General features: G+C 40.4%; 1 protein-coding gene and 2 non-coding genes across 4 annotated transcripts in view; all 3 read right to left on the minus strand.

Annotated features, from left to right (window-relative positions):
• Positions 1 to 27,833, minus strand: part of PDCD1LG2 (programmed cell death 1 ligand 2) — an 85,477-nt gene that overhangs the window by 20,668 nt on the left and 36,976 nt on the right. The window contains exons 5-6 of one of the 2 annotated variants that reach the window (XM_067041579.1): positions 27,185 to 27,234; positions 13,658 to 16,213 (exon numbers count right to left, since the gene is read on the minus strand). In XM_067041579.1, coding sequence (XP_066897680.1) covers positions 16,208 to 16,213; positions 27,185 to 27,234 — 56 coding nt within the window. In that variant the 3' untranslated portion in view covers positions 13,658 to 16,207. Of the gene's footprint in view, positions 1 to 13,657; positions 16,214 to 27,184; positions 27,235 to 27,833 lie in introns of those variants that run through there. The other variant, XM_067041578.1, reaches the window with a different exon arrangement.
• On the minus strand, positions 2,143 to 2,215 carry TRNAG-CCC (transfer RNA glycine (anticodon CCC)). The gene has a single exon. It is a non-coding gene; the product is annotated as a tRNA-Gly (tRNA).
• On the minus strand, positions 5,764 to 5,870 carry LOC131762102 (U6 spliceosomal RNA). The gene has a single exon (XR_009337180.1). It is a non-coding gene; the product is annotated as a U6 spliceosomal RNA (small nuclear RNA).

Consider the following 27,833-nt stretch of genomic DNA (forward strand, 5'->3'; position numbering starts at 1 on the left):
TTTATAAGAGGGCTATGAATTATCAAACTGTAGAGCACAGATGTGCCTTTATATGTCAACATGATTTTGCATGAATGAGGGATTTTTTTTAAGATTAAATTTTGGGGCCAGATTTATAAAACAACTTGTGTTTTAAACAACAGATTTATATTAACGTTCTAGGCAACTGTTTGATTCCCCAGGACAGATAGATATGGCCTCTTTACTCCTATCACCCAAGAAAACTTAGTCGATTTTGTCATGATCTGTCTGAAACTGCCTTTCACCACTTCTTCTTCCTCTGTTGGCAGTTTTCTAAGTGGAGAGGAAGCGTCTGAACCTGGGCCCTCTGCATCTCGGGTTTCAGTTACAACTAGAGGTCAGTGTCCGCTGATGGGCAATTAGTTACATTTGCTTGGAAGCAGAAAGCATTTCTCCCAATACATTTTTCTTTTTAATTATGTTTCGCCCCCAAAATACATTTTCCTTTGTGGTTGGTGTAAAGAACTTTGTAGTTACATAAACCTGTACTTGGACCCCGGAACTGTTACCTACTTGTTGGTTGTGTTACTTTGGACATAGGACTCTCAGCTTCCATTTCTCATCAGAGAAAGGGGATAATCTTACCTATCTTGCCATATTGTTGTAAGGGGTTAAATGATACAGTTTATGCAGAACAGCACATGCAGTGTTTAGCATAGCAGATTTCCATAAGTGTTAATTGCTTTTTTGCTTTCACTTGGGCAACAGGGCCCAAGAAGGAGCTTGGGAGAAGCATGGATGGTAGGTAAGAAAGAATAAGAGAGGAATAAAAGGAAATACCCTTAGATTAGCGATCTCTAGTCCACATGCTCAGGACATTTGTACCCCAGCATGTGAAGTAACTTGCATGTTTCATGTTGTTTGAGTTAGTAGAGAGTGAGCTGCTCTGGCTTGATGTTCTTGGAAACTGTGCCCAGTGGCTTGCTGTCATGGGAGTGTGTCCAGTCGCTTTGTGAGGATCATTCAAGCTGCCCATAAGGACAAATGTGTAACAGTGGTGTCCTGCCTTCAAAGAATCACACCTCTAATTAATACCCAAATAACTGAGCTTCACCTCTCACGTGACTGGAAGAAAGCCAGTCCCTGACTTCTCCTCCCCCAAAACTTCTGGGAATTCCCAAAGAATACTTATTTCAGTCAATCACCTGGAGCCCAAGCATAGTCCATAGCATAATCCCCCACAACAGATAACAGACTGCAACATTTAATATAACTGTACTGAAGGAGAAAGAAAAAGACAATGCGTAAAAAAAAAAATCAGACTGGGCTCTCCACAACATCTCCTACCCTCATCTCAAAGGAAGGGTATCTCTCCCTCAGTGCCTTTCCTGATGCCATGTGGGAGGGATCCAGTTTCCTACAGACAAGAGTCCATTAACCATGACTCCTCTTCCCAGATCCCAAGGAAATGCAGGTTGAGGACTGCAATTCTACTCACAGTAAAGACAACCTTTTTGCATAATCAGTGCCTTTTATGTACAGTACCTTGTGTAATATATGTAGCAAGTGCTCAATAAATATTTGTTGAGTGAATAAAGGAATGAATGGTCTCAACCTTCCTGTTCCAGATCCGGAACTGGAATCACACTTATATGTGATTAAAAAAATATTAATCTTTTTACCCTGAAATAATCAATCTCAAATGCAAATTAAAAATCTTCCTTCTAGAACAACTAAAAAAAAATCTGCTAGCTTTGAAATAGCATCTTCTACCCATTTCTGCACCCATCTTTCTTTTTATAGCAATTAACATTTCATGAAATATTTACCCCCAAGTCTAAGCTGCTATTCCTCATTACAGAGGGCATTTACTGTTAAGAGCGTATTTCCTGCAAATCCCAGGATTTTCACTTCTGCATGATGGCTGGCTGAGCAGACTCTGTTATCCCCCAATACAGCTTTTAAGACAAATTACTTATACTAGTAGCTAATCATTCATTAAGCTCTGGCTCTATGGCTATATACTAACTGTGATAGGAACTTTAGTGTATTATCTTTTTAAAAACTGTTTATTTATTTGGCTGCACTGGGTCTTAGTTGCAGCATGCGGGATCTTCGTTGCGGCATGCGGGGTCTTTAGTTGTGGCATGAGAACTCTTAGTCTCAGCATGTGGGATCTAGTTCCCTGACCAGGGATCGAACCTGGGCCCCCTGCATTGGGAGTGCAGAGTCTTAGCCACTGGACCACCAGGGAAGTCCCTAGTTTATTATCTTGAATCCCTTCAATAATGCTGCCAGTTAAGATTCATTATTTTATATATGAAGAAACTAAGGCTGAGAGAGCGTGAACTGCCTCTGATGATGTAGCTGGTTAGTGGCAGAGCTGCCTTCAACTCAGGCCTATACTTCTGAGCCTCAAGGCTGGTTGTAAATATAGACATATAGACTCAACTAGGCAACTTTATGAAATTACATCACATTTCCCACTTCTCCACAGTATTCTGCCACATACCCCTAATGGTTGTGAATATCTGTACAAGTCAGCTGCTGTTACTAATGGAGAGTGTTGAATTATCCTTCGGTGTTTTGAGGTTAAAAGTCTGAGAACCACCACAGCACGCTATTTCTCTCATCTGCCTTCTTCTGTCTAAGGCTCCAAAAGAAAGTTTCTGAGAATTCTAGTTCTTCGCCCTTACCAGTACTGCCCAGCGTGACTCCTACTTAATTCTGTAAATGACCTCCAGAAAACGTAAAGCCTTGCAGCAAAAATTCATGGCCCCAACACTTGGCTGAGAGGTTGTTTGACTTCCTTCCAGTCCTTACAGAATTACTTTTCTCTCCCTTGGTTTGGTGCCCCCTATTGGCCAAACCAGCAGGTTCTGGCCACTCCCCTTAGTGACTAAAGGGGTTAGCATCATCACCAGAGTAAAGGCCCTTCATGGGCTGCTCCACCCACACACATACCCAAGCTGCTTTCCCCATTTTTTTTTTTTTTTTTTTTTTGGTGGTACGCGGGCCTCTCACTGTTGTGGCCTCTCCCGTTGCGGAGCACAGGCTCCGGACGCGCAGGCTCAGCGGCCATGGCTCACGGGCCCAGCCGCTCCGCGGCATGTGGGATCTTCCCAGACCGGGGCACGAACCCGTGTCCCCTCCATCGGCAGGCGGATTCTCAACCACTGCGCCACCAGGGAAGCCCTGCTTTCCCCATTTTAATCATCTTGTGACATCTCTTCTTTTTTCATATCTGTGTAAAAGGTTAGAAAGAGGGTTTCTGTGACCTGCAAGCCCCTTGCGGACAGGGATGATGTTTTACTATCTCTGTATCCCTAGTGCCTAGTATAGTGCTTACACTAAATCAGTGGTAAAATAAATGAAAGGCCCATGTGACAATTGCAGCTCTGGACAGGCTCCTCAACTTGGTACCCAGCTGAGTGTCTAGCACCCAGGGACGCTGAGTTTGTTTTCATTCTTTCATGGACAGACAGGAAGACAGATTAAAAAATACACAGACAGAGAGACAGATAGATAGCTAGTTAGACAGATGGGTAGATAGATAGATAGGCTGAGAGATAGGTAGATCAAATGAAATACCATATGCAAAAGCAAGTTGTAAATGTTCTTGTTATACCATTTGCCCTCATTCAAGGCTGATTTTCAACAGATACTCACAGGTATGGTTGCATCATTGTAGCAGATAGAACTGAATAGAAAATAGCCACTGCCTCAAGCACCCTGAGTGCCCCAGCACCACCCTGGCCATGTCCCAGGACTCCCTGCTCCTCCAGGACACCCCTGATATTCCCACAATCTAACAACTACAGAAGTAACTCCTGGCTCAGCAAGGAGCTTCCAGGATGCTTTTCCAGCATTTGGACCAGTATCCATTCTGGTCAGCCAGGGCCACTGCTGAGCAAGTTGGTGGTTTTTAAATATCATCCCTGCCCCCATGACTTAGCTACTCCCTACCCATCATGGAAAATCCTCCAGGCCCTGTGCATTTCTCATCACTGCCCCCCAACCCCAGTCTCTTGTTCTTCTCCCTCCCATGGGAGCTCTGAATTCCTTCACCCACTCTGAATTCCTTTGTCTTATGATCTGTTCCACTCATTACAGAGTGAAGTACGTCAGAAAGAGAAAAACAAATATCATATAATATCGCTTATATGTGGAATCTAGAAAAATGGTATAGATGAACTTATCTGCAAAGCAGAAATAGACACAGATGTAGAGAACAAACTTATGGATATCAAGGGGGGGTACTGGGTGTGGGATGAATTGGGAGATTGGAATTGATATATACACACTACTATGTATAAAATAGATAAGTAATCAGAACCTGCTGTATAGCACAGGGAGCTCTACTCAGTGCTCTGTGGTGACCTACATGGAAAGGAAATCCAAAAAAGAGGGGATATATGTATACATAGAACTGATTCACTTTGCCGTACAGCAGAAACTAATACAACGTTGTAAAGTAACTATACTCCAATAAAAATTTTTTTAATTAAAAAGACAATTTTATGTGGCCTTGTTTTTTACATAACTTTTCCTGTGTGTGATGTATTTCTCCCACTTCCTATAAATTCCCCAGGGTGAAGCATATCTAATATAGACTTTGTATCCCTCACAACATCTCATACAATGCTGATTGGGGTTCAAACTTCCAAGACAGAATATGATAGATCCTGGGGATTAAACCTTAACTCCCAGCAGCTCAGAAAGGGAGGAGATGCTTTCCAGACAGTCTGATGAATTCCCCATCTCACTGATGAACACTCAGAAAAGTAGGACCTCTGTCAGCCTGGCATTTTTCCTAACAGCTTTCAAATGTCACATTTTAACATCTAGTACTCACTGTTCTTTCCTTCTCTTCATTTTTAGAACACTCAGAAAAGTTTTTGTGTTTTTGGAAAGACCCCTCTTGCTCCCTACCCCTGAATTTTCTGCCTTTAGGAGAGTGGTTCTTGAGGACTACTCCCCAGAGCATTATTTGGAAAGGACGTGAGCAGCCCATCCTGTCACATGTGTGTCATGTGCTCTGTCACAGCCCAGTCATGCGTTGTGTGCAGAGGCCAATGTGACATTCAATGAAGCAGGCAGTATGCTGGCAACCCCAGAACCTGCTCAAACTTTCACTGAGTAAACTTTCCTTTTAGTTTCTCTTTAGAGTCTCTTTAAAACACAGGTGAAAGCTTGTACCGGAAAGAGGAAAAACACGAGTAGTGCATATAAGAATTTTTCCAAAAATATCATTATACTTGGTATTTGTGCCACATTTTGATTTTCGATGAACGCTGAATTTCTAAAATTTCAAAATATTTTAAACATCTTTTGAATTTAATTTAAATTTAATGATTTAAAACATTAAGTTTAAAGATTATTTTTTAGGTTAAAATTGTTAAATATGTTTTTCAAAACCTTTCAAACATAGGAAGAATATAATGAAAATAAAAATTGCCCATATACTCATCACATCAACAGAGAGGGTTACTGTTATCACCATACTAATTTTACAGTTAAGAAAGCAAAGGTGAGGAAGGAAGAAAATGAAGGAAGGAACATGAGCTTTTAGATTTTCTTCTCAAACCTTTAAAAATAAAAAAGGACTCTATGGAAATTAACCCACAGAATTTTTGAAAGGAATGACAGATATACTGTAGTCCTAATAACACTTATACTGCCAGGAATACCACTGCTGTTTCTGAACATCACAGTGTTTCAATGATCAATAAGCTTTACAGAGCTCTGGATTCCATATCACAGAGGACATATAGATATATATCGATATATATTGATATCGATCTATATATGAAATGCTTCATGAAATTGTGTGTCATCCTTGTGCAGGGGCCATGCTAACCTTCTCTGAATCTTTCCAATTTTAGCATATGTGCTGCTGAAGTGAGCACTTAAAATATTTTACAGAAGTACTATACATTACCAAAAAATCTTGTAAAATAGAGAAAAGGGGGAAATTACACCAAACTCTACCTCTTTAACAAAACCCTATTAATACTTTAGTATACTTCTTTCCAGCCTTTTGTACCATTCTCACTTTTAAAATTTTATTTATTTACTTTTTTGTTTGTTTGGACTTAACATTGTAATAGAAAGGAAACAGTTATTATAAGACCATCCACAACATTGCTCCACTCTGATTTTTTTCTCTCTCTCTCCGTATATATTTTATATTAACCTTTGCTTATTATCTTCAGGTGTCTAGGGCTTTTATAGCATGTTGGATAAGGAGAAATGGCTTTGATATCAGTTAGCTTAGGTTTGAATACAGGTTATATGAACTCTGTGAACTAGGGAAAATTACTAAGCAACTTTGTCTCAATTTTCTTCTCTGTCACTGAGGATAGCACTCTACCTACTCCTCAGGTTCTGTGAGCACGAAAAGAGATAATGTGTATAAAATGAGCAACATAGTGACAGGCTCATGGTAAGTGCTCAATATATAGAAACTATTTTTCTACTTAAAATTATATCATAATTATTTCATATTTCTATATAATCTTTATAACTGTCATTTTTATGACTAGATTACTATTTAGTCTGTAATGCAAATACATATCACTATGACTAATGCACTTCTGTTTTGTTTGACAGGTTAGTTCCAGTTTGGGGCCATAGATAACACTGTTATGTACTTTTTCATATAATACGTATTTCACTTTAGTCTATGGATTTCCTTTAAGAAAATCCTTGGAATGATATTTTTGGGTAAAAGTATGAATCTTGACATGATTCTTGCTATATATCCAAGCACTTTTTTTTGAGTTCATTTTTTTAAAACTTAAGAGTAATCTAAGCAAATATAGAGTTTTGTATGTTTCTTTTTTCTTTCAGTGTTATGGCAAAGCTTTTTAAAAAATTATATATTTATATTTACAATGAACCTCTCCACATCTATAACTTTTTCTATATTTTTGGACTATTTTCTCAGGTTAGAGTAGATTTACATACTGTAGAATTCCTCGAACAAATGGTATGACAAACTGTAAGACCTCTGTTCTATAGACAAATCACTTTCCAAAAAAAATTGTACTGATTTATATGACCACTAACAACTTATGAGACTATCAATTTAACATGTTCTGGAGCATTATGCGTTATAATTTTTAAAAGCTTTTGCCAATGTAATGATTTAAAAGGCTCACTTAAGTTTTGTTTTGATTTAAATTTTAAATGACCTGTAAGTTGAGCCTTTCATTTTTTGAATTTTAAAGCAAGGAGAACTGAGACACTGGCATGTTGCCTGATTTGACCAGCAGCCTGATTATATTCCACTTCAATCTGCACAACACAAAATTTCAGGCATTAGTTGCTTCCTCTGTACTTCTTGCAGCTGTTCTGCTTTAAAATGGAATTCTTTTTTTATAGAACAAACAGAAATGAGCAGAAAACACGCTGCTGTCTTTGAGTTGGCTTCTTCTAAGTGGAGCCTGCTTTTGAGAATACACAGTTATAGACAAGATGCAGCTGATGACCACCATAAGCATCCTTACAGAAAAAAATTTCTTATTGGCACCACCAAGGTCTTACCTTAAAGGTCCAGAAAACTGATTTTGTCAGTACACTCAGAATCAGACTAAAAACCTGGATCATGCTAACCAAATTCCTAGGACTTTTCTATAATAAGAAATACTATTAATGTGCAGATCAGAAATGGCTTCAGAACATTCTATTCCCATAGAGAATCTATATGAAAAGTCAAATTATAATCAGTTTGCTCAGTAACCAGAGAATCAGGATGGGGTAGGAAGGGGGGATGGAGGCTGGGATGATTTTAATGGCTGATGTCATCAAGCTGTGTGAATCGGATGCATCCATCACCACGGGGGGGATAGACCAGACAGGTGGTAGCAATGCATGTGCTGGAGGGACAGGGACCCCTTTCCGCTGGATGTACTTGGGATTCACCATCACACTTTTCCACATTGGCCTCTCTTTCCTAGACTCCATGCATTTGCCTTCAATTCAATTCCACAGTGTTTGTTAAGTATCTTCTATGTGCCAATATTGTATTGGGTTCTGGGACTACATAAATGAATAAAAATCCAGTTCCTGTTCCTAGGTACGATGCAGGCTTTTGGTGAAAACCAAACACATATGTAATTACAAAATACCATATGATAAGAGCTTGACTGTGTTACAGGTCTAGGACCATGGCTGGCTTGCAGAATCTTAATATCTTGCTCTGCTATGTGACATGAGCAATTTGTTTAATTTCACTGGGCTTTAGTTTGCTTTCAGGTAAAATAGAGACATTAATAGTCTCTATTTCATTGAATTGTGAAGTTTAAATGAGGTGATACGTGTAAAGCAAATAGAACAATGTCTGGCACATGGCTTGAAAGTTATCTATAATGATAAACTATTAACCTCATGATGGCCAGTGGCACTATGACATGGTTAATCTAATGTTTCAAGCTCAACACAAGGAGGAACATATAGTCTAAACCCCTCCCAGAATTTTAATAGGTAGGAAGTATATCATCAGGAAAGGCAGGATGATCAACTTTTGAAAATGTGATGTTTTAGAAGTATTTTTCCTCAAAGGTCTTATATGATAGTAATACTTTTCTTAGAATAGGCTTCTGACATCTTATGCTATACATTCCAGGAAAAGCCCACAGATACATTTGGGCACTTCCAACATCTCAGCACAAAGGACATCACTAGGACTTTTATGCATCTGTCCCAACATCTAGCAGACACCAGGGTTACATTCATCTTTGTCTTCCCAGCATAGTGGTGAACTCCTTGAAGATAAAGACCATGATTTAGCCATCTTAAATCCCCAGAGCCTTGTGGATAGTAAGAGCTCATCAATTGTTGACTGATTAAATAAATGGCTTTGACAGTGGACACTGATGTTTCCTCTCCAGCAGCCATTCCTAATTTGGGGACATATTGCATTCCTCACTTTCAGTTCATATGTACTGAGTGGAGCTCCAGACTTAAGACATCACTCACATATTCTTTTTTGTCCTTCCAGTGACTGGTTTAGGAGAGGGCATATGACATAAACTTGTCCAGAGTTAATATTTGAATTTTCTGTGAATGCTGGAAAAAATGGCTTTTTTTTTCTTGTGGATTTGAACATGGAAGGTTTAGTAACTACTGCAACCAACTTGCGATCATGAGGGGAGACGTTTTTAGAAAGTAGAGTCAACAAAAAAGGAAACAGTGTGAAGAGATTGTAGAAAGAACCTGGATCCTGAAGACATTGTTAGACCCCTGTGCCCAGCTGCACCTTTGGCTCTTCAGTTAACATAAGCTGACACATTCTGCTTTTTAATTTAAGCCAGTTTGCATCAGGTTTTCTTTCACTTGCAACCAAATGGTACAACTGATATAAATTCTTCTACAAAGTGCATTTAAAAATAATTTTGCCCAAAACTCATGGCCAAAACAGTTCCCAGTTGCCATTTTCTTTTCAATTAATCAAGAAATATATAATAGGCCCTTGTTACATGGTGAGATGCCACAAAGTTTAAGAACGTTCCTTGTGCTCCAGTCTAATTGGAATTCATCATCTCTGTATTTTCCTCTCTCAAGGAATACATCTCCATTACCCAGATAAGTTCTGATTCAGGAACAGGTTGTTTATTTACCTCCTGTTCTTAGTTCCAAGCCTACCTTCCTCTACCCTGCTCTGTCGGTGCTAGGGCTTTGATTCAGTAAAACTCATTTATCAGCTTCTTTGCCAGCTGGCTTCCTGTTCAATAAATGGGAAATCCTAGGGGACTGGAATGTCGGAGGGGGAAAATCCCCTCTTAATTCCAGTTCCTGAATGTGTCTGTAGCAGCAGACAGCAGAAAGGTAGCTGTTCTCTGCAGTTCTAACATTTGGGTTTCTTTGGTATCACTTTTTGCTCTTTCTGCTTTCTAATATTTTTATAACCAATTGCTTATATTAAGTACACCCTATTTTCCTTATTGAGCCCTGGCTGATACAATATTTGATACTAGGAGTGGTCCTAGGAAACAGACTTTCAAACCAGGATTCCGGATTGATTCACTTTGAACTCAGAGCTGAGCTCTTCACGAATGGAAAATGGGAAGTGGTAATTTATGGCATGTAATGGCATCATGATTTATTAAATTATCTTCTATACTTCCCAGGTTTGAGTGCCACTGGGAGGCTGGCTTTTGGAGATAAATAACTGCTACGTGTGATCATTATGGCTGTGAAGATGATTGTAAGGAATGTAAGGTGAGATGTCTACTTCTGACTGTGCTATGGTGCTTGCAGGAAGAAAATAACAAGTGCAGATCTTTCAGCTCAAATCATCTTCAGAGCATCAGAGGGCTCCTAAGCTTGCCCCTAAGAGTATCTCTTATTCCCTCTACATAAAGGACAGACATGTCTAAAAAAATCAGACCCAAACTAAGCATCCACAGACTGGCCAAATCTCACATGTCAAAGTTTAGGCAGTATTTTGGAAGGGATAGGACTGTGAGAGTAGGAATGGAAACATTTGAGTGGACTTGGATGAAGCTGAGAATCTTGAATACCCCATGTATCCCTGAGCTTTCCTTGATAGTGGAGTAAGTCTCTCATTTCCTATTTGATGACACTAGCCTTCCTTTGCTTGAAAACCTGTAATGACCATATATGAGACAGTTGTCTTGCATGGAGATCCCTATTCATTTTATTTATTTATTTATTTTTTAAATTATTTTTTATTTTTCTGGTATGCGGGCCTCACACTGTTGTGGCCTCTCCCGTTGCAGAGCGCAGGCTCCGGAAGCACAGGCTCAGTGGCCATGGCTCACGGGCCCAGCTGCTCCGCGGCATGTGGGATCTTCCCGGACCGGGGCACGAACCCGTGTCCCCTGCATTGGCAGGCGGATTCTCAACCACTGCGCCACCAGGGAAGCCCTCCCTATTCATTTTAAACTCTTTTGCTCCCAGCTCTCATGCCCTTCAGTCTTTTACCTAGAGTCAGATCCCAGCATATTCAGGGGGAGAAGGGCAGAGTCTTGTTCAGGAGGAAAAAGCTTATACTCCAAAAGAATAACATGATTTGGTTAAATTTATATCAGAATAAACCTATCTAATATAACAGAGGATAGATTCTAAGGTATCAAACCAAGGAGAACAGAATATAACATTGGGTTGGGGCCAAATTTAGGTAGCTCTGATATAATACACTTTCTATAGATTTTTGGACGTAATGCTATGGTAAATCGTTACAACAATAGCCCCCAGAGAATCATGCCACTCTGTATATCATGCCCTCATGTAACCCCTTCCACACCAATTTCTTGGCATGGCTGTATAACTTGTTTCGGCCAATGAGACATTAGCAAATATGATGCAAACAGAAACCTGAAAAGCCCTTGCATGTTGGGGCTTGCCTCTTTTTTTCTGTTTTGGACCAGCTTCCATGTTGAAGAAACCTCGACTAACCTGCTGGAGATGCATGGCCCAATTAACCAGCACCAACTCAAAGACATGTAAGGCCAGCTCAGACCAGCATCCTCCAGCCAATCTGTCAAACTGCCAGACTGACTGCAAACACATGAGTGAGCCCAGCCGACAACATGTAAAGAAGAAGTGCCCCAGCTAAGCCCAGCCCAAACTGCTAACCTACAAAATCATAAAAGCATAAGTGATAAAAATAAGCCACTAAGTTTTGTTATACAGCAAAAGCTAGGTGAAACAAATGTATGAGTTTGAGCAGATGGGAGTGGCTGTGTTTGCTTGGTTGGTTGGCTGAAACCTGTGATCAGCAATATATTCAATGATGTTGACTTGATAGAATTTCTCTGGAATAATGTTCAGGAAAGATTCTAAAGGCTTAGGGAGATAGGAATAATGGAGTAATTTATCATGTGTAACCTGAGTGTCTTTCCTCAACTTGAGAGGGTCCAAGGAATGTTTCCTTCACTAAAGCATTGAGAAATGCATTAGTGACGGAGCCCCAGCAGGTAGCTGTTTTCTGTAGGCTGAGGTTGACATTGGGTAATGCTGCCCCTGAGATGGGCTTCCTAATTTCAGTGGAGACGATGGGATCCCAGAGTGGCAATCAGAATTTTTTACTCACAGGAATCTTTGGTGGGGGGTGGCTAAGACATAGGTGGCTGAACTACCAAAGTACTACTTCATCTATAGGATAGAAATCTGACTTGAATTATTACAACTGAGAATCATAGCTTCTTCCCCAATTCCCAGACCCTACCAGTTCACAGATCTGAAGCTCCTGGATGGAGAGGAGAATTGGACCCCTTAAGAAAGGACCGTGCAACAATGTCGCAAATAATTGCCATAGATCTTACTCCAAGCCATCCCCAAAGGAATGTAAAGTCATTTACTAAGGTGTTTGTGCATTGGGGGAAATGGAAATACCCAAACTTTTCAGGAATTCCAAAACACTGCTCTGAAATGACACTAATTCTTAGGAAGCCCAAATACCACTGTGATCCAGTAGTCAAAATAGGGTTTAGAGTGATCAGGTGATAAGCGGAGTTTGGGCCCAGTTCCAGTTCATCATGGATCTGTAAGCCATGCAGCCATTAAAAATGATAATTAGGAAGACTAGTCAGCAACATAGCTGTGAACTTATACACAGTGACAAATTTGAAAAAAGACAGAAAAGGACATGCTAACAACGATAGCCAAAATTATGTACATGTCTGGACAAAGTGCAAATGCCAACAACAAAAATGAAAATACTTGTGCTTGGATGATGAGATCATAGGTGATTTTTGTTTGTTTGATCTTTCTCAATTCCTCAAACTCTCCCAAATGCTATTTTTGCTTTCTTTGTAAAAGGTACTTTTTCAAAAAAAGACTTAGAACTCATCTAGCTCTTTTGTTTTGAGGATTGCTATCATATACTTTTCAGCCAATCATAGTAAGGTCATAATAAATAAGAATGTTAAGTGTAGCCATTTTCTCTAATATTATAATGAGTCTCAGAGCCAATCATGCATGAGGCATCTATCACGTAAAAGATGCTGCACGAATGACAAAATCTCACTCTCTCCTTGCCCTCCAGGAGCTTATAGTCTAAGGGGAAGATATAAAATGTGCTCAAATCCTCATGGTTCAAAACTGAAAAAGACAGCTGCTTTAGAGAGGGACAAAGAAAACACTGCTCTGCCCAAAGTAAAGAGAGCTCATATTCAACTGGAGAAAAACAGAAAATATTCACTGGCAGAGCTGGCATCTGACGTATGGATAGGGTTTTGCAAGGGAGAATTGAGGTCCCAGAAAGGAGATGTTCCAGGTGAAGGGGACAGCACAAGGAATACTGGAGGACTGGTGAGCCCTCTGAGTTAGCTGGAGAATTTGGCATGTACAGAAGAGCCTGGGGACACAAAACCCTTTGGCTGGAAATCCTTGGAGCGTAACTCACTTCTCCCTTAGGGCTAGGATTCAGGAGAAATATCCTGCAGACAGATTAGCTTAATAGTGTCAGGACACTGCCTGTTTGGCAAGCAATAGTGACTGGTACATCAGGGATTACCGATGATACTTGTTATTTAACAGGTATTTACCATGTGCTGTATAAGCTAAGTGCCTGATAAAGGAAGATGCTAACTACCTTTCTTATATTACAGCTGGCCTCTCATATCCACAGGTTCCACATCTAGGAAGTCAACCAACTGAGGACTGAAAATATTAGAAAAAAAAATTGAAGGAAGTTCCAAAAAGCATAACTTGAATTTGCCGTGTACCAGCAACTATTACATAGCATTTACTTTGTATTTACAGCTATGCACTTAAGCATTTACATTCATTGGGTATTATAAGTAATCTGGAGATGATTTAAAATATGTGGGAGGATGTGCATAGGTTATACAAAAATACAGCACTATTTTATATAAGGGACTTGAACATCCACAGACTTGGTATCTGAGGGGGTCTTGGAGCCAATCCCCTGCAGATACTGAGAGATGACTGTATTCATCTTTTAGATAAGGAAACTGATGGTTAGAGAGATCAAATGATACATACAAAGTTGTATAATTCATATATAGTTGAGTTCGGGTTGGAATCTCTCATGTCAGAGCCTCTCCTCCACCCACCCTCCTGTAGTGCCTCTTTGGAAAAAGTAAGAGTGAAATTAATCCTAGGCCAGCAAAAAAAGACCACATGGTGTATGTAACCAGTAAAATCCCACCTTAAAGTCCCATCGGGTAGGAAATCAGGACACATGGTGGGGTATAATAAATATGGTTTCATTGCCCTAGTTCTATCCCTTCCAAACTAAACAGGCAGCCTTAACCAAATTTCTTAACCTCTCTGTGCCTCAGTTTCCTTATCTTTAAAGTGGAGACATAAATAGTACCTTTTTCAGAGGGTTTTGAGAGAACGCATTCCAATGACATGTATAAAACGCTAAACAATATCAGGCATGTAGTAAGTACTTGGTGAATGTTAGTCGTTATGACTGTAGGCTGTAGAATGTTCCTCCCACTAGGACACAATGCTTAATGGTCTTCTTCCCCAAAGAACCCTGAATTTCGGGATATTGGAGGTAGGGAGCCCTGTCCCTATTTGGTATTTTAGGAAATAGCCCCAGTCTAGGACTAAAGATGGTGGTATTTTGACAGAAACCATTATGCCACCGGGTTCCTAATAGAGTTAAATATTACCACTCAAGGATGCAGCATGCCAGCCACATATCTGTGGGGAGGTGGGGCCCAGCATGGAGAGACTTGCTTCTTCAGGGAGAAGGCCTTGTCTGTCTGCTCTGACCTCTGCAGTCTTAGGAGGTGCTGCTTCTCTAGCAGGGACCCCAGACCAAAACATGGGACCCTGCCCTTCTGAAGAGGGCATCTGAGTGTGCCTCAAAGGCTTTAAAACCTATGGGAGCCAATTGGCCGGATGGAACATTAAACCTACTGACCTGGATGGGCCCTGAGGAAACCACTTAGCCAAAAGTAGGACATCAGAACACGTTGAAGAATAAATAATTGAGTTTTATTCTTCAACGGCATTCTTTGATGTCTATAGAAGAAACTGAGATGTTATATTATTTGTGTGTTACTCACTTTCACACCCCTTCATTCCCATAAACCTAAAATTATTCTTAGTCTGTACACCAGTTAAAGAGTTTGCTTCAGGCCCACTCATCCATCTGTTATACTTGATAATGTTTACATTTGGATAGTTTAGGGGTCAACTAATGTCCTGAGCTTTGTGGTCCCAGCACAAAGACCAAATTTAACATGATTAGCCTGATGTCACCACATCCAGTTACCCTCCTCCTTGACACACCCATAATGGGATCTCACAGGATTTCTAGTGCTGACCATCAAAGGCCTCAGCTAGTGAGTATCACTATATCACAGACCTAGAAACTGAGCCACTGAAAGGTTAAGTTTAAAGTCATATAGAGGGATAGGAAAGGAGACTTACTCTGGGGCTTTGACCATCATGGCTACTCATCTGAAATCTTTGCAGAAATAGCATATTAGCATGCCAAAATTTAAAATGTGTATCATGGGCTTCTGAGGTTAAGGAGATAGAATTTTTTGAAGGAAGGATGTAGTTTAAAAAAAAAAAAGCACCATTCAATATGGTGCCATTACAGGTTAAAACCAATGCTTTGTGATTCAGACCTCACAAATAATACTCAATGGCTTTTTTCCACAATTTGTAGTTGACCACTCTGTGTACCTAGATGCTTAAATACTTCATTAGAACAACTCAGATGCTTTCAAGATGCCTGTAAGCCAGAAAACATGTCAATTATGGCTTGACTTTGTATAAAGCCCTGTCACAGACTAAAGCTCACGGTCTCAACAGGCTTGTCCAGTAACCAGAGGAAACTACAGATAAAAGTAACTCTACTGGCAATCTGTCCACTTCTGTAACTGGAAATTTCCACTGGTCTCTGCTTCTGGAAATCACTTTGGAAACTTAGGGGGAAATAATTCCTTTTGTTTCCCGTCCAGAAGCAACAAAGAGCCTGAGGACACTCATTGGGGTCCAGCATCCAGTGTGGTCTTTTTCTAAACTGCAGTAGTGTATGCTTGGAGCCACGGGCTGCAGGAGTGAGAGCCCAGATCACTGGAGGGGTGGCTGCCTGACTTCTGTAAGTACACCTTGGCAGGTGCTGCCTAGTCTTGCTGCAGTCTCCAGATTAAAGTGCTGGCTCACACAAAGGCATTTGAAAAGTGCACACAACAAGTTCTGCAGGCCAAGGGATTCTTGTTCAGAGTCTAGAAGTTTCTTGAGGATGTCCCATCAGGTCACTCCAGCTCATCAGGCCACATATTCAAATCTGGGGAGAAAAGTCCACAAATAGGAAAATCGTTTTTCTGACTAGAAAATACATAACCTCTCAAAATCAGATTGGAGTGAGAAAACTGGAGTTAGAAAAAAACGCTCAAAAGGCAGCATGGCTTAAATCTTTCTTTCCACCCCCTCGACCATTGCCCTAGTCCAAATCTTCAGCCTTTCTCTCCAGACCTGTGGCAAGAGGCTTCTCTCCTCTGTACTCTGGGCTGTAGCCAGCTCAGCAATACTGGAGTAAAGTTCATGGGGCATCCCTATTCAGACCTTTTAGAATTCCCATTATGCCAGATATTTCTGTTTGTTCCTGCAGATGCTCTCTCCACCCTGCTCTGTCCTGTTCATACCTCAGGATTGCATCACTGGCCTTTCTTCCCTCTGGTTTCCACTCCCTCAGTTCAGGGAAGAAAGGAGATTGCATCGGGGATAGGAGGGTGAGGGTGGAGCATCTCTTCCTCAGCCACCTTCTGGACAGTTTGCAGGTCAGTTTTATTCCTCTGTTAAAGTCTACAGCTCCAGTGGGCAGCACTTTCCCATTGCTGTTCTCACCAGGGTTCTGGTAACTGCTCCCTCCCCTTTCCCCTTCAGGCTGAGGCTCCATCACTGGTCCCTGCTCTTGATAGTCTCAGGATGCCCTATATCCCTCGCTGGTTTCCCCTCATCCTGCTCATGTCTTTGTAAAGAATAAAAACTTGTAAACTTGCCTCAGTTACCCCTCCTGTGTGCCCTCTGTCTCCTGCTGAGACCCAACCAAGGCACCCACTCCTGGTGAGTAAAATCTAATTTCCTTTGCCCGGAATTCATGGCTCACGACATGGCCCCCAACAATCTTTCCCCTTATCCCACACCTGTCTCTTTCCAAGCCTTTTCCTTAAGATGCCTCATGTCTTCCAGTGTCTCTGCCTTCCCTCCCATATCCCCTCTATCTAGAATAGTCTGCTGTTTCTGTTTCTGCCTGGCTCAAATGTAACCTCCTCCATGAAACTTTTCCTCCTCCCTGATCATCCCCAGCCCAAAGTGGTATTTTTCCCCCAATCTCTGAACTTTCGTGCATTATGTGTACCCCTCTTTTTTTTTTTTTTTTTTTTGCGGTACGCGGGCCTCTCACTGTTGTGGCCTCTCCCGTTGTGGAGCACAGGCTCTGGATGCACAGGCTCACGGAGCCAGCCGCTCCGCGGCATGTGGGATCCTTCCGGACCGGGGCACGAACCCGTGTCCCCTGCATCAGCAGGCAGACTCTCAACCACTGCGCCACCAGGGAAGCCCTATGTGTACCTCTTGTAAGCCATAGAGAATCATAAAAAACACAGAGACTTCTCACACCAGTAAAAATCTATGAGCACCGATGAGTGAGGCTATTCCTGATGCCTCCAGCCCCTTCTCCCTCAGCCTGGGACAGCTGTGCTCTGTGTGGAAAGGAATCATGATGCGGGGTGGGCATTTCTGGGGATTCAGTGGCTATATAAATAAGCTGGGCTTCAGAATAAAGTGATCATAGAAGATCACTTCTATTACATGACTTTCCAAATATGTTCCAAGAAGCACAAGTTACCTTGGAAGTCTTTGCAGGGAGCTGTGGAAGGGTCTTTATATCCTCTACCCCAATTCTGCCACTGTTTTAATCTACTTTTGTGAGATAATAGAAAATATATATATTGGTCTCGGCCTCCAATTCCTGGCACAGAGTTCCTAAAACCTTTGTAATTTCCTAAGTGATAAGCACTAAGAGCATCTTTTCTTCTAATATTTGGTCCTGGTTCCTGATACAGAGCTCCTAAATCCCTTGGAATTTCCTGGGTGGTAGCAGTGTCTTTTGGTCTAGTGAGGTGACTCTTGGTGGGCTGCTGGATGGGTGCTGGTCATCAGAAAGACCAAACCATAATTAGAAGTTTGGAATTTTCAGCCCCACTCCCTATTCTGTAGAGAGGGGAGAGGGGCTAAAAATGGAGTTAATGATTCATCATGCCATTAAAAATCCCCACAGGAAGGGTTTTGAAGAGTTTCTGGATTGGTGAACATGTGGAGGGGCTGCGAGAGTGGTACATGGGGAGAGCATGGAAGCCGTGTGTGCCCCTTCCCAAGTACTTTGCCCTACACATTTCTTCCACCTGGATGTTCATCTGTATGCTTTATCATATCCTTTTGTAATGAACTGGTAAACCTAAGTAAACTATTTTCCTGAGCTCTGTGAATGGCTCTAGCAAATTCGTTGAACCCAAGGAGAAGGGCGTGAGAATCTCAGATTTATAGCTGATTGGTCAGAAGTACAGGTGACAACCTGAATTCATGATTGGCATCTGAAGTAGGGTAGGAGCAGTCTTGTGGGACTGAGCCCTTAACCTGTGGGATCTCATGCTATCGCCAGGTAGATAGTGTCAGAATTAAGTTAAATTGTAGGACACTCACCTGGTGAGGCAGAGAATTGCTTAGTGTGGGGAAAACCTCCACACATCTGATGTCAGATGTGTTTGAGTGTGATAGTAGTGTGAGAGTAAAGGAGGAACATAGGAAGATGACTCAAACTTTTCCTACTCAGTATATATAGGTTTTCTTTCTAATATCTCCTTTTTAAAGGCTTATAAAAAAAGATTGGGAACCACTGGAGTAGGAAGGGGGAAAGGAGACACATCCATGGTGCCATGACGTAATGCCAAGGTTGTGGTCAGTTCTCAGGTGAAAGTTCTTAGGGGGAAGACAAGAGACTCAAGTAAAAAAACAAAATAAAACAAAATGTAGAGATTGGATCAATTACTAGGGGGTATATAGAAAGCTGGCCTCTTTTATTTTAATTTTAACCCAAACTATGGCAATGAGAACAGCTTTTTGAGTACCTCATCTCCAATACTTCATTCTAAGACTCTTGGATGACTCATGTGCTTAATTCATCCTTATAATTTTCACATGGCCTACCTGACACAGAGTCTTTCAAATAGCAGACACAATAGATGTTTTAGAATGAATGAATGAATAAATAAATAGTGTTATACTGGGGATCACAAGATCTTTTATTTATTTATTTTTTGTCATTATTTCATCAAGAAAGTCACTTAACATCCCTTAGCCCCAGTCTCACCATCTCTAAAGTAGAGAAGTCAGGCTACATGGTCTGGACTCTCTAAGAAAGCATGGTTTGATGACTAGAATAACTTTTTTTTTTTAAAGGAAGCATGATACATATCTATGGTATCAGAATCCCCTCCTCAAGTTATACTGCTTGACAGCTTGGTTGCCTGCATAATAGCAAGAAGCCATGGGCCTGAACACCATCACAAGTGAGTAACGTTAGCTGTGAGAAGAACTTCCACAAATGGAAAGGGCAGTGTGACACAGACAAGGACTCAGGAAGCCTGAACTCTGACTCCAGTTCCATCACTAAGTTATAAGATGACCTTGTGCAAATCACCTCATCTCTTACATTCTTGGAGCATGTATCCATCCCTTCTAGCTTGGCTGGGCAAAGAATCTGAAAGGAAACAAAGACACTGGTGTGTGTCCTTGAAAGGGGGGTATAGCATTTCTCTCCCTCAAGTTGATGAGGACCCAGTGAAGAGCCCTATATAATGCATGTGACTATTGAGATATAGAGAGGTGAGTGCGGGATGATTAAAAGGGCTTCAGAAAGCATCTTTCTTTACCTAACAGGAACCCCTGGGTACTTAAAAGTGATATTGGGATATTTAAAAATGTACTAAAGTACAAAGAAAATTCAGGAAACATAAAAGAAGAAAATACAAGGTTCCAGAACATAATGACAATGATCATGGACATTTTAATGTCTTTACTTAACTTTTTTGGGAGAAAGGGGGTGTGGTGGGTATATTTAAAATATTTTTAAAATAAAGCATTAATTATATGGTGAGTATATTTTCATACCTTGCTTTTTTTTTTTATATAGAAAGCATTTTTCCATATTATTATTTCTCAGAAACAGGATGTTAAATGGTAACATATGGTCTATTGTTTCCCTGTTGTATCAGTCAGGATAGACTAAATTATGCTGCAGGAACAAACAACTCTTAAATCTTAATATAATAAACAAAGATTTACTCTTGCTCATGCTCCATGTCCACTCAGGGTCAGCAGGGGGCCCTGTTATTTGTAGTTACTCAGAAACCCAGGCTGATGTAGCAATCACTAGCTTGAATGTTGCAGATGGAAAAAGAAAATATGGCAAGGCACACACTACCTATTATATCTTCTACCCCAAAGTAAAAAAGATCACTTTTCCTTATATTTAGTTGACCAAAGTAAGTCACGTGACCACACTAAGCTACTAATTAATCGCAGAGAAGTGCAATCCTAGTATGTACACAAGAGCAAGAGACGAAAGTCTTGTCAGAAGTATGTGCAACATGCACCCTAATGTTCACAGCAACACTATTTACAACAGCCAAGACATGGAAGCAACCTAAGTGTCCATCAATAGATGAATGGATTAAAAAGATGTGGTATGTGTATATAAATAAATATATATATATATATATATATATACACACACACACACACACACACACACAATGGACTATTACTCAGCCATAAAAAGAATGAAATATTGTCATTTGCAGCAACATGGATGGACCTAGAGATTATTTTACTTAGTGAAGTAAGTCAGACAAAGACAAATATCATATTATGTCACTTATATGTGGAATCTAAAAAGAATAATACAAAAGAACTTATTTACAAAACAGAAACAGCTCACAGACATAGAAAACAAACTTATGGTTACCAAAGGGGCAGGAGGGAGGGATAAATTAGGAGTACAGGATTAACAGATACACACTGCTATGTATAAAATAGATAAACAACGAGGATTTACTGTATAGCACAGGGAACTATATTCAATATCTTGTAATAACCTATAGTAGAAAAGAATCTGAAAACTATATATATATGTATTACTAAATCACTTTGCTGTACAACTGAAACTAACACAATAATGTAAATCAACTATACTTAAATAAAAATAAATTAAAATTGAAATTTAAAAAATGAAGTACGTCCAAAGGACATGCTCAGTGCAAGTCCCAAGACTTCATCTCCCGAGGTGATGCTGAGTAAGAATGTGAGGGCCCAGGATGGCTCCTGGAAAGCCTGGAACCTAACACTGTCCCCACAGGGGTGGTTCTGGGGGTGAGGCAGAGCTGCAGTGACAGAGAATGCGTGTGGGAGAGTGACAGCCCCCAGCTGGCTGGGCCTAAGAACTTCCCGGTGGGCTCTGTCTTCAGACTTCCTGAAGCTGAGGTAAGAGTGGGGGTAGCCTTAGGTCACTTAGTACAGGAAAAAGTACATCGAGGTGGGAGGAGGTGCAAAGCCTGGAAGAGCTTCTAGGTCAGGGGTCAGCAAACTTTTTCTGAAAAGGGCCAGATTATAAAAAATTTAAACTTTATGGGCTATACGGTCTCTGTTGCAATTACTCAACTCTGCCATCAGAAGCAGAGGAAGGGGTGTGAAATTTGGGGGGGTGGTGACAATATGAAAACAATAAGCATGGTTAAGTTTCAATAAAAATTTTGTTTATAAAAACAAGAGGGGATTTGACCCCCTGGCTATAGTTTACCTACCTTTTTTTTTGTATCAACAGAAAAAAGGTAGGTAAACTAGGTGAAAAGGTAGGATAGTAGAATGTTAACTGTGGTTGATTCTCATTAATAGGTGTCTACTAAAAGTACTACAGATGTTCTATAAATCATGATAAGTTATTCTTTTTTGAGCTGGCAAACTCAACTAAAACAAGAATTTTTAGTAGTAAGCCAAATTTGGTCAAAATCAGTCACCTTCTTTAAATTTATCACAGAATCAACTAAAAGAAGTACTGACAAATGGACAATAAAACAAACACCAAATAGTTTCATTAACAGTAATATCTCACTTCATTGCATTGACTGAGTAGACATAAAATATGTGCACTTGGAAGCAGCCAGAAAATAATGCTGTGACCATCTGCTTAAGAGTAGTATAGACTATGTGTACAATGCAGAGGGAAAACGAAAGATGGGTGAGTTGGGGGAGAGAGTCTTACAGATTAAGAAAGGGAGTACAGTGTAGTGTATAGGCGTGGGCTCTGGACTGGGATCCACGGGTCCATTTACTGGACCTTGTATTTACTAGCCATATGGCCTTGCACAAGTATCTCCTCATTTCTAAGATTGGAGATAGTGGGGGGAAGTATATTCCTCATAGGGCTACTGTGAGGATTAAATGTTAGTATCTCTAAAGTGTTTAGAACAGTGGTCTGGCATTATAACAATAATAATGCTAATTATTATTCTGTATTAAGATAGATCCTGCAAGAAGTTTGAATTTGGGTCAGCAAGAAGGAATGGGGGAGGGGCATTCCAGGCAGAAGATACAACATGAACAAAGGCACAGAGGTAGGAATGAGCTTGGCATGAGAACAGGAGAGGGAGAAGGATGCCCTGAAAAGCCATGCAAAGGAGTTTGGATCTAGTCTAGAGATAGGAGACTGGCATGATGATGAAAACAGTGTGGGGGCAATCGGACCTCACAGAGTGTGCCGGCTCCACTCAAGGGGACTTTCCAAAGCTATCTGTACATTTTAAAATTTCTCATTGGGAGTTGGTAAGGAAACAAGATATTAGATAAGTCAAATCTATTTCATGTAATCTCTTCATTTTACTGAGAAGTAATTTCCAAAAACTGTAGTTTGATTTTATCAAGTAATTTTTGGCTACAAGTTTGTTTCCCCCCCCTCTAGATCTACTCAGATATTCTTTATTTCAAAATAGATAAAGTGGCAGAGTCTGATGTCACAGATGTTCTTTTGTTGCTGAAAGGTTGAGAGGCAGTGAGCTGAGAAAAAAAATCCTGCTGAAATATACGAAAAACCCTAAATAGTTAGTCTGCATGAAAATCTGGGGTGGCAGCTACATAGATGAGCAGGTATTAGACAGAGCCCTGGTCATTTGGACAACTCCAATGACCAGAAAATAGATGGCCACATACTTCTATTTTTAAAGACTCTGAGAGGTCTGATAACTTGACTTATTCCAGGCAAAATGTTCCCCTCAACTCCTGATGCCGTGATGGTTAATTTTATATGTCAATTTGGCTAGACTAGTGTGCCCAGTTGTTTGGTGAAATGTTAGTCTAGATGTTGCTTTGAAGGTGTTTTGTAGATGTGATTAACATTTACTGTCAACTGACATTTTTTTAAAAGATTTTTTTGATGTGGACCATTTTTAAGGTCTTTATTGAATTTGTTGCAATATTGCTTCTGTTTTTATGTTTTGGTTTTTTTGGCCCTGAGGCATGTGGGATCTTAGCTCCCTAATCAGGGATCAAACCCACACCCCCTGCATTGGAAGGCGAAGTCTTTAACCACTTGGACAGCCAGGGAAGTCCCTACCATCCACTGACTTTAAATAAAGCAGATTACCTTCCATAATGTGGATGGGCCTCATTCAAACAGTTGAAGACCTTGAGAGAAACAACTGAGGTTTCTCAGAGAAGAAGGAATTCTGCCACAATACTGTAATGTAGAAATCCTACCTGAGTCCCCAGCCTGCTGGCCTGACCTATAGATCTGGGACTCAACATTGCACCTTCAGCTCTTACCTGAGTTCCCAGCCTGCCAGCCTGCCCTACAGATTTCATACTTTTTGGTCTCCTAGTGGTTCTGTGGTTCTGTTTCTCTGGAGAAGCCTGAAGTGCCCCTCACCCCCAACAACACGTACCAAGTTTCCTTGGCTGTCCAAACACTGGGCCCCAGACGTAGCCTCTTCCTACTTCTCAAATCAGTATCTCCATGTCTGGCTCCCTGTTATTCCCAGGGGATATTATCCAAAGCATTAAATCCATTCTAAATAAAGAGTTAATAACTGATGAGCAACTTTTTAGGGAGGAAATTAAAAAGCATCTACTGAAAATCTAACACATTGGTATTTGTCTTGACAAAACCATAAAACATTACGCTAAGTAAAAATTTGTTCCTTTAATACTTCATCACTAGTGATCATCAGTCAAGTTCTACATTTTATGCAGCTCTAGACATGATTACAAAGACTTGGATCAATCTGAAAATAACTCTGAATGCAACTGAAACATGTAGAACACAAAATAATGTCATGTATGTATGTACATGACAAAGATGAATGGAAATACAGATAAATGCATAATTTTTTTTTAAAAAATATATTGTCAAGGACCATGACTTTTCCCACCCTACACCCAAGGCAGACATTATTCATTCATCAACCACCACACTTTCCATCTAGAAATAGTCTCCCAAATTATCCTTATCTCTGCTCTAGGCATTTCCTGCACCTGACATGAGACCTGTTTGCCCTTCTGGATTTGGTCCAACTTTCTCAATTTACAGATGACAAAACTGAAGCACAGAGAGAAGGCAGATCTTACCTAAGATTATGTAGCTAGCTCACAGAAAAACTTAAATCTAAATGTCTTGAATTTTAATTGTGACCTCTTTTTTAATAAACATAAATATTTCAGGCATAAAATATAGAGAATAATGTAATGAACATCTGTATATCCACTACCCAGTTTGAGGTTAAATTTGATGTTTATCACTTCCATGCTATTTTTTGTACTTTTATACCACATGACTGTCCAATAAACACTACTTAGGGGCTGTCTGCATGTTTTTAAACTCTCTGTCACTGGTAATATGCTATCTGTATCTTCCTGTATCTGTCTTTCCTCTCCAAATTATATTGTTCAGATTTATTCATCTCAAAAATACATCTAGTGTTGGTGCTTTCATTTTAATTACTGTGTAGTCTTCCTATTCATCTTTTCTCCTATTGATTCATATTTGATTATTTCTAATTTGTTGCTATTATAAGTAATAGTACCGGGTACATTCCTATGTGTGTCTTCTGTGATGTATATCTCAGTGGTCCTGACTTATTTACATTGTACCACATATTCTCAGGTGAGTGCCAAGGAGGGGTGAGGGAGAAAGAGGAGAAGCATCACTCTCTCACCTCCCTGACTCTCCCTTCCTCCAGGTTAAAAGGTAGAGACTGTGACTATATATAATTGTGGAGGGGCGGGGGTCCGGGCAGGGGGAGGAGGGAATTAGTCCCATCTTGTTAACTTGATTTTTGATGAAGATAGTTACTCTATTTTGAATTTCAGACACCATTAAAAGAGGGTGTGAAAATTTTCTGTTTATAAGGAACTGTACTAGTTAAAAATGACTGTGATACACTGTGAATCCAAAGAAGTCACTTTATAATAGTGCAATATTCAGACCATGTGGCAGGCCATAGGATAGACATTTAGGTTGGCAGCAAGCCTTTGAGTGTTCAGTTCTTCAAATAGGTGTTTCTGCCTTCATTACTCAGATCCTAGGCTCTTTCCTGACAATATTTTCTCTCTAGGAAAGAGCTTGAAAACTGGTCATTGACAGGCTCAATTAGCCCACAGGCATGTTTTATTTAGTTTGTTTGGTATTTGAAATACTTTCAGCCAGCATTTAGTAATTAGGTAGTTTTTATATAAAAATCTGGATTTCCATCTTCTCAGGCAATGTTAGGCTAGTGCTAAATTGACAGGGAATATACTCTCTCCAATTTGTTGAAATCCCTCCCCCACTCCCTATCAGGTTATACTAGACAGTGTTTACTCATTTCATCACCTGCCTGGCCCTAGTAGGCATCTGAGTTTATTACCTCTGTGCTCAGGACTTCCACTATGCTTTCTTCCTTATGCTGAGCCATTGAAGGAGTCGCTTATACACTCTGACCTCATGAAATTCAGACAAATATTGGGCCTCTCGCATGGAAACTCACATGTAGGCCAAGCAGATCAATTTATAGGAATATAGAATTTTTGTTTCTCAAGAAATGAATGTTTCCATCAGGCCTGCCAGTGTTGATCTGAAAGTTTTCTGAGTCAAGAAAATCTTGTTGCTGACTCAGAAAAGCTCAGGGTAACAGTCAGGCCTAAGCTGCAATTCTTTCCTGGTGCTGTGCCCAGGGATGAGTATACAGTCACAGGATGTAGTTTCAAGAATCGCTTTCAGGGAAGTGGTGGAGACGGGGAGTGTGCAGGAGCTTCTTTTCATTTCATTCTTTTAAGTTTTATTTTGTGCTTATAAGCTGCCATGTCTGATGCATAAGCCAGACACAGACCCTGGTATTTGAAGGTTTTCTAGGGTTATTTTCACAATTAGTGCCTCTGGAATTTTGGGGATGTATTCAACAGAATTCAAAAATGAACAGTTCTGAATATTCTGACTAGCTGATACATAGTTATTTAGAAATTTCTATGAATTGCCTATCATTATTTTGGTGACTCATAAACTTGTGTGTCACACCATGTGATCCTTAGATTACAGGGAAAGGCAGCTTTCCCAAGAAAGCCAGAAATACCCATTTTACAATGAGACCCCAGGCCTGTTGGTCCTCAACACACCACTTCCCCAGGGTCTAAGTTTTCATCCAATGAGCCTGAATGATTTCAGCAACCCTACTTCTCCTAACCTCCAGATCACATCCTCTCTCTTCCACAAAGTCCAGCTCCATGCCTGTCAACCTCATGACATACTTCTACATCCTCAGCAGTGCCCTTGACACACAGCCCCCAACAGTGTACTTAACAACTGTTGCAAAAACATCAGCTGTTGATTGTGCCACAGTTGAATATCTTCTCTTTACTGTTAAATTTAATCATGCATCTAATTTTGTGAGCCCAGATGTCCTGTGCCTTATTTTCTAGGGGTGCTTAGGAATACAGACAGACGAAAGGCTACATAGTTGTTCTGTGGCTGTACAAGACACCATCTTATTCTCCAAGAAAGGTATGGAACAACGCAGGGTTGCAAGAAAAACGGGCTAAAAATCCACTTAACAGGAAGATTCTGCACGAGACTAAACTATTCAGTTGCCCGTGGTGCATTAATAGAGGTTATTTCTTAATTCACGCTGGGAGAGGAAAGGGGGTGAAAAAGAAAAGAAAAATCATGATTACTCACAGCTCTGTCCGCTTCCCTCCTTACCGTGGTGACAGATCTTTTTGTTGTGTCTGAAAAAGAAAAAATCCAAGGATGGGTTAAGATTAATGAGGAAGTAGTTCTGTTTATAGTCTAAACAATGGCAGAACAGAAAGTAACTCCAAATAAATCCACATATAGAAGTACAAATGTCCACCATGGTTTGAGACCTCAGGCTGAATACGACATAAAAGCATACTCATAGGAGAAAACTGTGAAGAAAGAAGGCCCCCACTTACTTCCCATTCTGTTGTCTGCCTCTGGCCCCCAAGTACTCAGAGGCTGAGGGGCTGCTAATTTGGGTATTCAGCCCAGGAAATGTCTCTGAAATTATCTCTACCTGTTCTGCTTTAGTCCTGAATAACACTTCCTTCCTGTCTTCCTTAAACAGAGCAGAAGGTCTGATCAATTAATTTACTCTAAGGTATAAATGACATACTTGTTCAAAGTAATTCCTGGGGCAGAAGCACAAGTTCACATGATGGGACGCTGCTGACCACCTTTTCCCTGGTTTCATCTCTTTCTCAACTGCTGATTTCACATGTTCCCTCCCACTCTGATTTTCTTCCAGGGCTTGATGCCCATGTCCTGTAGTTGCCTGGGTTCCTGAACTCAATCCATCCCTAATTCT

This window comes from Kogia breviceps, chromosome 8 (genome assembly GCF_026419965.1).
Source record: "Kogia breviceps isolate mKogBre1 chromosome 8, mKogBre1 haplotype 1, whole genome shotgun sequence".
Classification (NCBI taxonomy): Eukaryota; Metazoa; Chordata; class Mammalia; order Artiodactyla; family Physeteridae; genus Kogia; species Kogia breviceps.